Here is a 16,760-nt window from a genome sequence, read left to right on the forward strand (position 1 = left end):
AAGCGGCACTAGACCAGAATGGGTCCAACCGGGTCTTGGTGTTAGGCCCTCCCCACTGCCATTGACCAGCAGCCCTTCGAGGCCAGCCCCTGTAGCAAAATTCAGGGCAGACTTCTGGAATATTAGGGCTAAGAAAGACCCTAGAGAGCATTGGCTACATCCATGAGTTCTCTCCCCCTCCCCCAACACACATGCACACACACATACACAACTCAGCATGCCCACATACAAATACATAAACACGCATGCTCCCCAAAGCACACACAAGCACACAAAACCCAAATAGTCATAAACACATTCCCAAGCACACCCAAACGCCACTCTCCCTACGCAGATGCACACACACAATACACTGATACACCTCAAAATACACAAACCTAAATGCGTAGGTCCACTGGATCCATTCCGAGGGCAGCTGTAGCAAATTACCCCAGACCCTGCAGCCACAAACCACAGACGTTCATTTTCTCAGAGTTCTGGAGGCCGGAAGGGTGACATCCAGTGTGCTGGCAGGGGCTGTGCCCTCCTGCAGGCTCTCGGGGGGAAGCCTCCCTGGCCGCTTCTGGCCTGTGGGAGTGGCCGGCACCCCTGCACCTTGGCTTGTGTGGTTTCATGTCTCTGTCTTGGCCTGTGTTCTCGTGGCTGTCTTGTCTGTGTGTCCATGAAGACTTCGTATGGGGACACCAGGCGGTGGCCTTATGGCCCACCCTAATCTAGTACGACTTCACTTTAACTAGTTCTATCCACAGAGACCCTATTTCCAAATAAGGTCATATTCTGTGGCTCCAAGTGGACAGAATTCAATCCAGTGCATTCACACATTCCCAAATGCACAGGTATGGAGACAGACAGACAGACACACACACACACGCACACACACACAGCCCTGGCAGATGAGAACCCTCAGATACTGAGGGGAGAAGAGTCCTCGATGTTAGAGCCCCCGCCTCTGGAACCAGCACAATGCAGGTCACACCCTGCTACGGCACTTATCCCGGCACGGCTTTTCATCTTGGTTTGGTTTTTGTTTGTTTGTTTGTTCGTTTTGCTTGGTTAGGTGTGCCCAGTACAACATTCAAAAAGCGAAAAAGAGAATATAATGAAAGTAAGTCTTCCTCAGGAGGCTTCAGCCTCCACCTAGTTTCCTTCCCAGAAGGCAACCACTTAAGCGTGTCCTGGGTCTCCTTCCAGAGACCAGGCAGATGTGCAGGGGGTGGCGTTTTCCCTGCGCCATCGTCCGTGTCTTGTTTTCTTCGCTCAACAGAGCATCTGTTACTCTTTATTCCGATTACCTGCTCTCATGTTTTGGGGCCTCTCCCACCTGATGGAACGAACACTCACTGCAGCCAGGTCCATGGACCACTCACTGAGGCCAGGACCACGGAACGCTCACTGAGGCCAGGACCACGGAACGGTCACTGAGGCCAGGTCCATGAAACACTCACTGAGGCCAGGACCATGGAATGCTCACTGAGGCCAGGACCTCAGAACTCTCACTGAGGCCAGGTCCATGGAACTGTCAGAGGCCAGGACCATGGAACTCTGAGGCCAGGACCACGGAATGCTCACTAGGCCAGGACCATGGAACGCTCACTGAGGCCAGGACCACGGAATGCTTACTGAGGCCAGGACCACGGACCGCTCACTAGGTCAGGACCACGGAACGCTCACTGAGGCCAGGACCACAGAACTCTCACTGAGGCCACGACCACAGAACTCTCACTGATGCCAGGACCACGGACTGCTTACTAGGCCAGGACCACGGAACGCTCACTGAGGCCAGGACCATGGAACTCTCACTGAGGCCAGGACCACAGACCGCTCACAGAGGCCAAGACCATGGAACGCTCACTAGGTCAGGACCACGGAACGGTCACTGAGGCCAGGATCATGGAACTCTCACTAGGCCAGGACCATGGAACGCTCACTGAGGCCAGGATCATGGAACTCTCACTAGGCCAGGACCAGGGAACGCTCACTGAGGCCAGGACCACGGAACGGTCACTGAGGCCAGGTCCATGAAACACTCACTGAGGCCAGGACCATGGAATGCTCACTGAGGCCAGGACCACGGAACTCTCACTGAGGCCAGGTCCATGGAACTGTCACAGAGGCCAGGACCATGGAACTCTGAGGCCAGGACCATGGAATGCTTAATGAGGCCAGGACCACAGACCGCTCACTAGGCCAGGATGACGGAATGCTCACTGAGGCCAGGACCACAGAACGCTCACTGAGGCCAGGTCCATGGAACTCTCACTGAGGCCAGGACCACAGAACTCTCACTGAGGCCAGGACCACGGAACTCTCACTGAGGCCACAACCACGGAACTCTCACTGATGCCAGGACCACGGACCGCTTACTAGGCCAGGACCATGGAATGCTCACTGAGGCCAGGACCATGGAACTCTCACTGAGGCCAAGACCACAAACCGCTCACAGAGGCCAGGACCGTGGAACTCTCACTAGGCCAGGACCACGGAACGCTCACTGAGGCCAGGATCATGGAACTCTCACTAGGCCAGGACCACGGAACACTCACTGAGGCCAGGACCACGGAACGGTCACTGAGGCCAGGTCCATGAAACACTCACTGAGGCCAGGACCATGGAATGCTCACTGAGGCCAGGACCACGGAACTCTCACTGAGGCCAGGTCCATGGAACTGTCACAGAGGCCAGGACCATGGAACTCTGAGGCCAAGACCACGGACTACTCACTAGGCCAGGACCACGGAATGCTCACTGAGGCCAGGACCACAGAACGCTTACTGAGGCCAGGGCCACGGACTGCTCACTAGGCCAGGTCCATGGAATGCTCACTGAGGCCAGGACCACGGACTGCTCACTAGGCCAGGACCATGGAACACTCACTGAGGCCAGGACCATGGACCGCTCACTAGGCCAGGTCCATGGAACGCTCACTGAGGCCAGGACCACGGAACGCTCACTGATGCCAGGTCTATTGTAGTTTAGCTTTCCTCCCCACTTCCTAGCCCAGTGCGGGCACAGAGCAGGTGTCCAGTTAAGGCTGGTTCTAGTTACACATTGACCAGTCATCCACAGTGGGTTGGGTGTGCATGGGCTGGGGCTCAGCCCCTCTGTCTCCCCAGCATGTGGCACGGTCCACCAGAGGCCGTCCTAGCAGCAGCAGGAGCTGAGGGGGACGGCACCCAACAGTGCCTCCTGCCTGTTAGCTCCTGCTGCCGGGCACCTTCATCCTGCTCTAACTGGGGCTGTGCCTCCCCTCCGGAGCCCTCCCCTCCCAGCCCACTCAGGACTCCCTCAGAGAAATCCAGCGGGCAGGAGGCTGGGGAGAGAACAACAGTGCTGGCCTGACGACGACGAGCCCTTTGCCCAGTCTTTGCTAGCCGAAGGCTCAGTCCCACTTGTTACCACAGAGACAGGAATTACGGCAGTAAATCAGGGTCGAAGTGAAGCCTGCAGCTTGTGGAGGGAATGTGTTCGCTCCACAACACTCAGATAAGAGATGTGCCAGGTGTGTGTGTGTGTGTGTGTGTGTGTGTGTGTGTGTGGCTGCTCAGCCTGAGATCTCACCGTGCCCTCAATCTACTGATTGAGCTGAGCTCCAGGGGGGATGGGGTGGCCAGGGGCCACCCAGCCCTGTGAGACTGAGGCCAAGGACATACTCGGCTGCAGCAAACCTCTGCTCATCTGTGGGAGGAAGGGCTTAGATTCAAGAATTTGTAGCAGCCCCTCCAGCCAGACACTCTGGGTTGGAGATCGGGGGGCCAAGTGAGACCCACCCCAGCCTGCTGCCAGTCATTCCTTTCTTCCACAAATATTTGCAGAGAGACAGAGCACGAGTGGGGAGGGGCGGAGAGAGAGACACGCACAGAATCCACAGCAGGCTCCAGGCTCCGAGCTGTCAGCACAGAGCCCGACACCGGGCTCGAACCCACGAACCCACGAACCGCAAGATCATGACCCGAGCCAAAGTCGGACGCTTAACCGACTGAGCCACCCAGGGGCCTCTTTTCCACAAATATTTGTAAAGCACCAAGCTCTAACCAGCACAGCAGAGAAAATACTAAGCAAACGTAGCCATTAAGGAGCTTTGCATCCACTGGTGGAGCCAGCCATTTAGTACGTCATCTTGTAAATGAACGTCAAATGTACTAGGTTCAAACAAGGAAAATAATACTTAACTGTATTGAGCCATTGGTATATAGCAGTACCATTCTAAGTGTTTTATGTGAATTGGTTCATACATTCCTAACACCCAGCCAATAAGGTAGATGCTATTAACATTTCCATGTTACAGATAAGGAAACAGAGGCACAGGGAAGCTGAGATATTTGCCCAAGGACATGGAGCTTATAAATAGCAGAGACAGGATTTGGGACCCACTCCTAAATGTCATACTGTGTCTGTGACCCAAGATGCTCTGAGGCATGGAATGTGGGGGCTTCACCTGGTCTGGGGTTCTTCCCTATGGAGGCAAAAACCGAGCTGCAATTAACTAGGGGAAAATGAGTTAACTAGTGGGAGGGAGGAATATTCCAGGTGGAAGGTCTAGCATGTGCAAGAGACCTGTGGTGGCAAGAGAGAAGGTGGCATGCCACTTACTAGCACCATGACCTTAGGCAAGTGATTTCACCTGTCTGGGCCTTAATTGTCCTCTCATCAGGGGATGATTTTAGTACCCTTAGGTACTTGTGAGAGCTACATACTTAAATGGGAAGTATTTCTCTGAGGCTCCATAGTAAGTGCTCCATAAACATTAGCTATTAATAAGATCGTGCCCCTCCCACACACACCAAGGGCTTCCTGGGCTGCCCTAGCTGCGGGATCTGGGCTCCTCACACAGAAGACTTGGCCTTGAGATGAGGAGGGCCTGGCCTGCTGGCCTGGCTGGTTAGGACAGCAGTAGCTGAAGCCAGGCCAGGTCTGGAAGGAAGGAGGTGAGCTCTGGACCAGGGGACTGACTAATAAAGACAGAGCTTGTTCTTTTTGAAGCTTTTGCCCACTTCCCCAAGCAAACCTCACCTGCGGCCTGGGACTGCCCAGCCTCCAGCTTCTGCCACTAGAGGCCAGGATGGGGAGAAATGGGAGGGGAGGAAGGCCACACACTTCTCCGTCAGATAAGATGTGCAGCTGAGGAGGGGACTGAGGATCCTGACCCCCCAGCCAACATCCCCACCGTCACTCACTGCCCCTCCTTGGCCCAAAAAGCCAGGCTGACATTCGTTTTTCATGCATAGGAAGAACAGAGGCAGCAACCTCCAGGCTGCAGTTTGTGGGGTCTTGGACAGTCCTCCCCTGGTCTGTTCCAGAACAGAGTAGGCGGGAAGAGACCAGGAATGGTCCAGTCTGGGCCCTTCACCAGCACGTCGCAGATGACCTGGTGCCAGTGACAGTAGTACTGGCTAATGGCACTGCTTCTCAAGCATTTGCAAAGGGGTTTGTGTGAGTTAACTCATTCCGTGTTCACAACAACCTTGTGAGGCAGTGCCGTTATCCCCGCTTTCCAGAGGTGGAAACTAAGACCCAGAGAGCTGAGGTCACTGTCCTCACAGTGCTGTCACACAGCGAACAGGGGTGGACCTGGGATTTAAGCCGAGACAGTCTGGCTGCAGACAGTCCACTTCTTCCCACCACCCTGAATAACCTCCCTGTGTTCATGCCTCCCTAAAATTCATGCCGAAGAGAAATTCCCTGATGCCCCTGCACCGGGCAGGTGGGTGCCCCTGTTCTGTGTTCCCTTATAACCCTCAGATTTCAAGTTGCATTCTTTCCACTGCTGCTACTTTGGTCTCCAGAAAGCTCTCTACCCCTCTTCTTCACACCCAAGAGCTAGAAAGAAGGAAGAAGGAAACCTCTCCAGAAAGGAGGTCCAGTCGTGGTTTAAGGGTGAGGACAAAAGGCAGGACAATGCTCTGGGTTTCCATGACACTGTCTCTGCTTGCTGCTGAGGAAGCTGAGGAAGGTGCTGAGATGGGGGCGAGGCTCTCTTCTCTCTTCTGTTTCCTCACCTCCTTCCTCACCTCCTTCCTTCACCTGCCTCACCTTCCTGCAGGCTGCACCTGCCCAACCCTGCTGATGGACTGCATCCCACTCCAGGTTAGAGGCTCGGCCTTGTGTCTGGAGGCCCTCCTAGGCAGAACGGCAGCTGGGCCATGCCTCTCCCAACAGCAGTCGTCTCCCCAAACCCCAAAGACTGGGAACCCCCTGAAGAGGAACTTGTGTTTGTACTTCCTGGGAAGAGTAGATTTGCCACGAACTGTTGTTGAACGAACAAATGAACAAATGAAAGCATAAACCAGTGATCCATCCTGCACTCGAGCCATGACTACTCGTTTTCACATTCCCAAAACACCATGCTCTGTCCCCCCTCTGGCTCTTGGCCAACATGGTTCCCTCTGTCCATGCTCCCCACCACACTGCTGATTCGAATTCCTCGCATCTCAGCTCAGAGGTGACTTCCTTGCAGAAGGCTTCTCTGACTGCTCAAGGTGGGCCCTCCCCATGACCCCCTTTACCTGGGTTACCAAAGTGTGCCAGAGTGTGTGGTGGCTCGTGCCTGGCATGCTTACAGGTCTCCCCAGTGAGTCTGGGAGACTCGTATTGGTGGGAAACGGAACTGCCAGGCCCCCAGGGCCTCGCATGATGGCTGGTGCATGGTAGGTACTCAGCCCTTCTTTGTGGAAGGAAGGAAGGAAGGGAGGAGGAGGGAGGAAGGAAGGGGGGTGCTTTTGGAAGGAGAGAAAATGAGTGTGTAGGAGTTAAGTGGAAAAGAGCAGCATCCAGGACTCAAACCTCCTTAGAGCCAGATGGAAGGCAGAGCTCTTCCCAGCCCGGGCCCACCCCCTTCCCTCATCATGTACGGTATTAACCAAATAAAAGTCACACGTCCTTCTGGATGTGCTGCTGGTCACCAAGCACTTGCACATCCCTGCCCTGGTTCCAGTCCCCCAGACAGCCCTGACAGGGGCTTCCCAGCTGTTCCCTTCGTTTTAAAGATGAGATCCAGCAAAGGGTGCTGGGCAAATGCATAGCCACTCGCCAAAAGATGAACTTAGACGCTTACGTCACAGCCTCTGCAAACTTTAACTCAAAATGGATCATAGACTTCAGTGTCAGAGCTAAAACTATAAGATTTTTAGGAGAAAACATAGGAGTAGGCAAAGGTTTCGTAGATACCATCACCATCCCCAAAGCACGGTCCATAAAAGAACATTTGATAAACTGGACTTTGTCAAAATCCAAAACAGTGGTGCTTCAAAGATACCATGAAGAAAACAAATAGACGAGCAACAGACTGGGAAAAAGTATTTGCAAAATACACGTGATAAAGGACGTATATCCTGAACATAAAGATGTTCAGGAGCCCTGAGAGATGATGCCGCCCTGGAAGACGGCCTGGGCCCCTAGGCCTTGTGGTCTTTAGATTGCATTTGTTCTTTTGCAGCTTCCCGGTAGCTGAGCGAAGCCCCCAGGCCTGACTTAGACCCTCTCTGGAGAACTGACGCAGGTAGGGAACGGCCCTCCAAGGCCTTCAGATCGCGCCCGCGCCTTCCGCACCCCGCCTTCCCCCGCGGCTTCCTCAGCGCGGTCTCCCCCAGGTGGCCACCAGCAGAACTGTACCTTGGTGCGGCAGCTGCCAGAGATGCCAAGAGAAACGCTCCTCGGGCTACTCTGGCTTTTCCGGCAGAAGGCTTGCTGTTAAACGGTAGCGTGTTCAGGGGCGCCCAGGAGCTCAGTGGGTTAAGCCTCCGACTCTTGGTTTTGGCTCAGGTCATGATCTCACGCTTCATGGGATCGAGCCCCGTGTCAGGGCTGTGCACTGACAGTGTGGAGCCTACTTGGGATTCTTTCTCTTCCTCTCTCTCTCTCTCTCTCTCTCTGCTTCTTACCCCACGCGCTCTCTCTCTTTCAAAATAAATAAGTAAACATTAAAAAGAAAACTATAAAAAAAGGTACCATGTTCAGTGTAAATCCTTGTAAGTTTATATTTAGCTAAACGTGCTTGTGTCAATGAGTTAAGCAGTGACCTGGGGTAGTAAAACCATGGGCAGCCCCTGCAGAAAGAGAGGGGAACAGAAGGATGCTGATCTGGCAGGTAGAAGGATGAGTTCGTGTGTTTCCCTATTTTTGTGAGTTAGCACAGGGAGCCCCGGACCCGTCCTGCACACCACCCTCTTCTTTATTCCCTTCTCTGTCCCCATCTCCAAAGCCTCCCCAACTCCAGACAGCATTCCGCTGTGCCCCTTGGAGCTCTGCGCCCACTTTTCATTTGACAAGAGTCTGTGTGATACTTCTGTGTCCCAGACATTGCTCTCCATGACTGACAAATCTTAACCCAGTTATCCATCTTTTTTAAAAAATGTTTATTTGTTTATTGAGGGGGAAGGGGCAGAGAGAATGAGAGGAAGAACCCCAAGCAAGCCCCATGCTGTCAGTTCAGAGCCCGACATGGGGCTCCACCTCACAAAGCATGAGATCATGACCTGAGCTGAAATCAAGAGTCAGACACTTAACCGACTGAGCCACCCAGATGCCCCCACTTACCCCTCTTAATAGCACTGCAAAGTGAGTACTAGTTACACCACTCCCCTTTTGTAGATGAGTAAATGAGGCAGGGAGACCTTAAGTAGCTTGCTCGAGGTGACTAGTAAGTGTTGGAACCGGCATTCAGTGCCACAGAGCCCAAGATGCCCAGAAACACCCCCAGCTCCTGCAGCACCTCGCCTGCCCACTGGGAACTGAAACCTTAGACTCCCCAGGACGGGGCCTCCCTTACCACCCTCTCAGGCCTGGGGACGAGAGAGATGTATTCCTTGCTCCTCTGTGCATCTTCCAGACTCTTCTTCCTTCCTTCCTTCCTTCCTGCTGAAGCCCCCATCTTGGACCCAAGGTGTCAGCCTAGACATCTCGCTCCCCGTCTTTGGTACAGGCGCTGACTCCCGCCCCACCCCACCCCAGATCACTCCCCTCCTTCCCAGAAGAGTTCATTTCTTGCCTCACCGTCACGTCAGTGCTGTTCCCATCTTCATTCTTACCGATTTCAAGATCCACCTGTCCATAAAGGACATTCCAGCCTCCCAGTTCCTTGACACCACTCAGTCGCTGACTCTATTTTCATGCCCTAGACCTTCTCTCTACCCATAACCGATCCCTTCTTAATCTCAGTGCCACACAGCTCATTTTCCAACAGCCACGTCCTACGTGTCGGCTCACAGCCTGTGATACCCGACAGTTCTACCTCCGTGGACCCCTGTCACCATCCCTCGCCCATCTCGCGTGTCCTTTCTGTCCTTACCTGGCCAGTCATTAAAACGACTCCCTCATGTACAGCTCCAGCCCTCTCATTCTCCTACTTACTTGGGAAAACGTCTGCCCTGGTTAGGTCGAGCTGTCTGCCTCTTCCACAGCGGCTCACCTGCATCCACACCGATGAGCACAGCTGGGGGAGAGGCCCAGTGAGTCTGGCTACTCTTGCTGCAGATTCAAGACCATGAACCTCAGTGGCCCCTTAGTGCTGCGCGACAGTCCCACCATGTTCTCATAATGCATTCACCCCACCACTTCTCTAGACTTCTATTTCTGCCTTGCGTCCTGTCCTCAAACATCCCACATCTGCCCACCACCTGCGTCGCTCAGCAACCTTGAGACTTGTTCCCCCTGCATCTGAGAAAATAGAAGCCTTGGGCGGACGCACCCGCGAGCTCCACCTGTGCGCCTGTCTCCCTCCTGCTGCCGTGGGTCGGTACCCAGCTCTCGGCCAAGACCAACGTCTGCACTTGTGCACCGGTTGCCGGCCCTTCTCACATCCTCGCATTGCGTCGGCAATGCCCTGTCTCCCCCGTATCACCAGCCTTTAAGTTCCCACCGGCCCGTTCCCACCGGCATTCCGTGCTGCTGCACGGGTTTTTGTTTTGTTTTGTTTTGCCTATTCACTATTGCATCACCAGCATTAGTCTGGCACAAGGCAGTTGTTCACTAAATACTTGTTGAATGAATGAATGAATGAATGAATAACGAATGAGCCTACTTTTCTTGTGCTGCTGCTTCTCCTGTCCTAACCGCCTCCAAACTCTCATTCCCGTTCAAAGGAATCGTTCATGCCCACTGGCTCCATTTCTCCGGCCACCATTCTCTCTCGCACCTGTTCCAGTCTGGCCACCGACTAAACCTCCACGTTGCTTCAACCATGGCTGGTTCTCAGTTGTCATCTTACTTGGCGGCATCAGTGCAGCCGATCCCTCCCTTCTAGAAACATTTTATTTAGCTTCCAGGATACCACCCACTCCTGCTATACCTCCTTCCTCTCTGGCCCCTCTTCTAGTCCCTTTCTCGTTTCCTCCTCATCTGCCTCACCTCCCCGTGTTGGGGCCTCACCCTGCACTCAGACCTTGAGCCTCACTCTGCGCTCACGCCTTCGGTGACCCAGTCCTACGCCTCTAACAGTCACCTGTCTGCTGGTGACTCTCACAGTTATGTCTCCTGACTCTCCTCTGAGCTGCGGGCTCACGTGTCCAGCCACCCGCCTGGCATCTCCACTTAGCATGTCCAGCACCCAGCTCCTGACCCCTCCTCCCGCTCCTGGTCTGTCCCACCCAATAAAGGCACTTCTGCTCTTCGGCCCCAAAACCTCAGGGTCACCCTGGACTCCTCTCGTTTACACCCCGCCCCCCCACCACCCATTGTATCAGCACATGCTGGCTTCACCTTCAGAATACTTCCAAAATCTGACTGCTTCTCACCGCCTCCTCCCCTTCCATCCCAGGCTTGTTACCTCTTGCCTGGATTGCTGTAATTTCCTCCTAACTGACCTCTCTGTGTTTACTTCTCAGCTTGCCCCGCTCCCATTTATTCTCAAACCAAGGGTCAGAGTGATGCCTTTAATACATAAGTCATTTCACATCACTCCTTGGCTCAAGCTTCACCCCCCTCACTCTCCCCTGTCCAAGCTTCACCCCCTTCACTCTCCCCTGTCCAGCCTCATGGGCCTGTTTGCTCTTCTTGGAGGCTCCAGGCAAGCTTGTGCCCCCAGGCCTTCTGCTGTGCCTGCCATGCTCCCTCTGCAAGGGAGGGAGCTCCCTCTGCTGTGCCTGCCTTGCTCCCTCTGCAAGTCTTTGTCCAAATGTCATCCTCCCAGTGAGGTCTTCCCAGTCACCCTCTTTACCCTTCTGACCCACCGTCACCCCTGCACTGCCTCTCCCCACCAGGATCCAATGAGAGAGGGTTTTTTTGTTTTGTTTTGCCTATTCACTATTGCATCACCAGCATTAGTCTGGCACAAGGCAGTTGTTCACTAAATACTTGAATGAATGAATGAATGAATGATGAATGAGCCTACTTTTCTTGAATGGGAGTGAAGAGTTTCTAGGATGAGACAAGGTCTGGAGACAAAATGAATGATTTTTTTTTTTTTGTAATGTTTAGTTATTTTGAGAGAGAGAGAGCTCGAATGGGGGAGGGGTAGAGAGAGAGGGAAAGAGAGAGAATCCCAAGCAGGCTCCATGCTGTCAGCATAGAGGCCAACGCAGGACCGTATCTCATGAACCGTGAGATTATGACCTGAGCTGAAATCAAGGGTTGGATGCCCAGGGCGCCTCGGTGGCTCAGTCAGTTGAGCATCTGACCTCGACTCAGGTCATGATCTCAAGGTTCGAGTCAACACGGAGCCCATTTCAGATCCTCTGTCCCCTCCTCTTTCTGCCCTTCCAGCTTGCACATGTTCTCTCTCTCTTTCAAAAATAAATAAACATTAAGAAAAAATTAAAAACAAAAAGAGTTGGACGCCCAACCAACTGAGCCACCCAGGCGCCCTGAAATCTTAGCTATTCTTTTTTTTTTAAATAGGCTCCATGCCCAACATGGGGCTTGAACTCACAACCCTGAGATTAAGAGTCACATGCTCTAGCTACTGAACCAGCCAGGTGCCCCTGAATGATCTCTTAAAACCAGAGCACTTTGCAGATAAATTTAAGCAGCTACCAGTCACTTCCAGTTTTCATCAGTGCTTCCCACTCTTTTCTGAGTCTGGAGACCTATTGATGCCCATGACCATGAGCCCTACATTTGAGTCTCACCAAAATGCTCAGGCTCACGGGCTTGGCTCAGGCTCTGGGCAGGTGCTGATCTCCCTGGTTCAAGTTCGACCTGAAGACAGTGACGTTTACTGAGTCACTGCTATGTGCAGGGCACTCTATAGCTTTACCTCATTTAGTTTTAGGAAACTTCCTTTCCTGGAAACTGGATCAGAGAATCATAAGATGTTAGACCCTATCTGCACAGGCTTCCCATGAATGCAGTTCTGTTCTCCAAACAGAATATTTCCACTCTGGGGTCCTACCCACCTCTGTGAAGTTTGTTCATTTATATACAAGAAAAGTTTCACAAAGGTAGAAATAGGAAGATCCATTTGGATGTGCATCTCACAACTCTTGGTAAAGGGAGCGAGTGGTACAAAATAAAATCTCTTCCAGGGGATCTGGGACCTGGGCTCTTCTGCCATCACGGCCCTGGGTTTAAGGCAGCTGTGCTCCTCCCGGGTAGGGCTCTATGCCCTTTCAGGGCTGAGCCTCCCTGCCTTGACCTGCTACAGGCTGGCAATGGACACCGGGTCTGATGGGTACTCAGTGCACCTACCTCCCCCCCAACTCCCCGTCAGCCTTCTGCATTTGCAGAGTGAGAGGGATTCCTTGTGTCTGACCTGAGCACCCCTCTGTCACCAGGAAGATCCCAGGATGGCTGCCGTGCAGGGCAACCTGAATATGGTGAAAGAGGCACAGAACATGACAGCACACAACTGCTTCAATTCTCAGAGCACCGTCCTGCAGGGGCAGCCCTTTGGGGGAATCCCCACTGTGCTGTTCCTCAACGTCATCTTGTGGGTGGTAAGTCCTGTGCCCCACGGTAGGCAGTGAGGCCTCAGAGGGGCGGACCGTCACACTGTCACAGGTGATACAGCAGGGGCCTCAGCTCTCCAGACAGACGTCAGCCACAGTGGTGGGGACTCCCTGAATGTCAGTCACGCCCAGGGCAGCCCGGCAAGAGGGAACTGCAGGAATAGGCAGAATTCCTAAGATTCCCTTCCATGCGCCACTGTCCAGGGACCTACCCGGCCAGTGCCCTCGGGCCTCCCTTCTCTTTCCTCTTGCTGATTTCTTCAAGGAATGTTCTTGTTGCATCGTTCTAAACATGACACCGATGCCTTCACTCTGCAAACTCTGAGAATCCACTCTGCTGGGAAGCTGCTGGGCACTGGGGATCCAGAGTTTAGAAAGGCATGGCCTCTACCCTAACAAAGCTGGCCACTTGTTGGAGAGCCCGGGAAGCCCCTGGGAACCTGAGGGACAGGATCTCCCCCACGGAGTTTCAGGGACCAGCCGAGCAGGAGACATATTCCCACATTCCCTTTCCCGGCCTACAGGTCATCATTTTGGTTTATTCCTTCCTCCGGAAAGCTGCGTGGGACTACGGGCGCCTGGCTCTGCTCATTCACAATGACAGGTGAGGAGAGGCCGGGGGTCAGGGCGAGCCAGCTGCTTGCTCCCTTGGGGGAGGTAAGGCCACAACCAGGATACAGCAGGTGTCATGCCATCACCCACTCCTGCCCGGCTCTGGCCCTCCTCAAAAGAAGGGAACTTAGTGGGGGCAGTCATCTCTGGGCACGAGCCCACTTTTTTCTCAGATCTCAGACTTTCTGGATCCCATGACTCCCCAAATACGTTGGGCACCTGGCAACAGGGGTGATTACCGTCTGTACCCAGAGCTGTGTGCTCAGCACACGAGCTGAGATGTGTCAAGATGTGTATAAGAGGGTGTGGCGGCTCTTGGCTTGGGAGCTGGAGAGACAGCAAGGCGGGTGGCCGAGGCCTTTTCTCTCCTTCTCCGCCTCCCTGCTCACTGATCTTCCTGGCCGGCAGCTTGACTTCACTGATCTATGGGGAGCAGAGCGAGAAGACATCTCCCTCGGATATTTCCCTGGAGATGGAACACAAGGACAAGGTGAGCGCTGGGGTGGGCCTGGGCCCAGCGGGTTCCTGGCTCTGCCACGTGCAGGAAGGAGCCCGCTCATGATCAGGGGCTTTGCAACCAGCTGCACCCAACCTAGCAGTGTGACCTGGGACACACTCTTCAGCCTTGCCAAGCCTCAGTTTCCCCATCAGAAAGACGGGGATATTAACCATTCCTAACTCCTAGGATGCCAAATAAGAGTTAGTTGATTCCAATATTTTAAAGGGATTTATTTATTTATTTATTTAAGAGGATGAGAGACAGTGTGCAAGAGGGGGAGGGGGAGAGGGGGAGAGAGAGAGAGAGAGAGAGAGAGAGAGAGAGAGAGAGAGAGAATCTTAAGTAGGCTCCACACTCAGCACAGATCCTGACTTGGGGCTCGATCTCACGACCGTGAAATCATGACCTGAGCTGAAATCTAGAGTCCGACCCTTAACCGACTGAGCCACCCAGACGCCCCCTTAAAGGAATTTCTAAAACTAAATTTCCTGCTTTTCTCAAATCTCCAACCTTCGTCACAGTCCTGGTCTTGCCCCAGCCCCGCCTCTGAGCCAAGGACTCACCTCCCACTTCATAGAGGAGAGTCCAGACATCAGGCAGGGACTCCCTCAACCTCCCGCCTCCCAACTCTGCTCGACGGAGCCCAGTCTTCCTTCTCTTGCCTGTCGGATGCCAGGGCTCCACTCAAGCCTCTTCATTCACTTAGCTGGCTGCCGTGGCACACCTGCTGTGGGCCACCGCTGGTCTGGGACCTGGGCGGTGAACTAAATGGACCAAGTCCTGCTTCATGGGACTTTCTGTCTGGGTGAGAGACACCCAGACAGATGCACGTATTGGTGGTAAGTGCATGAACTCAAAAAGCGGCAAGGAAGGCACTACACAGTCATGGCACAGAGCTGGAGAGTTCCAGATGGTGTCAGGGATGATCTTGGGCCCTCCCTGCCACGGCCCACACTGCCTGTCTCCCTCTGCACCTGTGCTGCCCACTTTCTCACTCCCACTTACTCCTCCACCCCTCCAGAGTGGCTCCCACCCCTCCGTTCCACCCAGACGAGCCATCAGTTGTCCCAGGCCATGAAATCCCAAGGACTTTGCTGAGTTCTCATCTCATCTGGTCTCTCAGAGACATCCGGCCCTGTAGACCGCCTTCCCTTCTTGAACAGGCACTTCCAGTCGCTTCTGTGCCATCGCACTCTCTGGGTTTCTCTTCTGCCGCTCCTCTGTTCCTCCCCATCCCCTCTGCAGGCTCCTCGGCCCCAGGGGTTTCCCTCAGCTGGTCCCAGACCTCCTCCTCTCTCTGCTGGGCGATGTCACCCACACTCCCAGCCTCGCCTGCCACCTCTGCACAGAACCCTCCTAAATTTCTGTCTCCAGCTAACCCTCTCTCTGGGCTCCAGACACATTTATCCAATGATCCTCAAAATATCTCCACGTGGAGATTGTAAAGGCGTTTGGAGTTCAGTATGTCCAAAACATGCCACGACATCCCTCCACCCACCTGTTCCTAGATCCCTGGTTTCAGACTCTGCCCACCACCCACCCAGGTGCACCCCCTGGGTCTGGCCCAGGCCCCCAGGTACAGCCAGTTCATTACCAAGTTGTATCGCTGTCACCCTCCCAGTCTTGTTTCTCTCCACCTCTCCCACCACCCCCCAGGCCAGGCCCCCATCAGCCTCTTGTTGGATGAGGCAGGGTGGCCTCTAACCAATATGTCCACGCCTGTGTCCTGCCCCACCCATTTTCCACCTCATCTGTCCTTGCCTCCCAACTCCCCCATCCCTGGCCACAGTGACCACCTTTTAGATCCTTAAAAGTGCCACCTCCTTCCCTCCACAGGGCCTTTGGCCTGTCCTTCCCCCTCCCCCTCCCCGGTGGCCCCCCCCCCTCAGGTTAACACACTCACCCTTTGTTCAGATTTCAGCCCAAACGCCACTTCCCCAGGAGCCCCATCCCTGCCTTGTGGGTCCAGATCTTTGGTTTTACATGCATTGCTTTTCTTCAGAGCTCTTAACTCAGTCCGTAACAGTCCCTCATCTACCAGATTGGTCCAGGGTCTCTGCTCCCCCAGCAAGAGCAGGTGCTGACCTGGGCTGGCCCACCACTGTCCCCACCCCATCCCCCCCACCCCCAGCCAGGCCAACCTGCCGTGTAATTAGCATCTGATTTGTGTTTGTTGGAGGCAGTGAGTGAGTAAAACCATATTCCTTCCATTATCATCCCTCTAAGAGACCTGGTCCCCTTATCTGCCAGGATCTGCCCCAAGCTGTGTGGAGAGCCTCAGACAAATTTGTCCCTTAGAATTCCTCTATAGAACAGGGACAGTCATGCCTACCTTACAAGGTTGACTCTCAGGTTTATTTTCGGAAGCATTGCTTTGGTTGGGGTTTTTTGTCGTTGTTGTACAATGGCAAAAAGATCATTTATTTTAAAATATCTGAGGAATCATTACAGCAGCAGTGAGGTGGCCAAACTGCAGAGGTAAAATGAGACGAGCAGGGAGAGAGTCTGGTGAGGTGGCCCGTGGATGCCCCGGCCAGGATGCCGGGGCCTCAGCCAGGCCGAGTGGCGTGGGTAAAGCAAACGGGTCATTACCCCATGTGGTGGGAGTGAGGAGCTTGGGGCCACCAAGCGAGGTGCGATGAACTGATCGCTGTCACTCAGTCTTGTCAGCTGAGCTGGTTCCTAGGACCTTGTGGCTATTTCCTGCAGGGATGGGACAGGAGGAGAGGCGGCATCTGCTTCTCAGGCCTGCTGTTCAGGTGCTCTGTCTT

At 54.0% G+C, this 16,760-nt stretch overlaps 1 protein-coding gene across 10 annotated transcripts in view; it reads left to right on the forward strand.

Annotated features, from left to right (window-relative positions):
* Nucleotides 1-16,760, forward strand: part of TMEM63C (transmembrane protein 63C) — a 74,107-nt gene that overhangs the window by 26,023 nt on the left and 31,324 nt on the right. For all 10 annotated transcript variants that reach the window (XR_006219010.1, XR_006219011.1, XM_042990212.1 and 7 more), the window contains 4 exons: nt 7,433-7,495; nt 12,705-12,866; nt 13,403-13,482; nt 13,899-13,980. Coding sequence is in view for 8 of the 10 variants with exons in the window: in XM_042990212.1 (XP_042846146.1) it covers nt 12,717-12,866; nt 13,403-13,482; nt 13,899-13,980 (312 nt within the window). In the remaining 2 variants the exon portion in view is untranslated. The remainder of the gene's footprint in view (nt 1-7,432; nt 7,496-12,704; nt 12,867-13,402; nt 13,483-13,898; nt 13,981-16,760) is intronic.

The sequence above is a fragment of the Panthera tigris genome, chromosome B3 (genome assembly GCF_018350195.1).
Source record: "Panthera tigris isolate Pti1 chromosome B3, P.tigris_Pti1_mat1.1, whole genome shotgun sequence".
Lineage (NCBI taxonomy): Eukaryota > Metazoa > Chordata > Mammalia > Carnivora > Felidae > Panthera > Panthera tigris.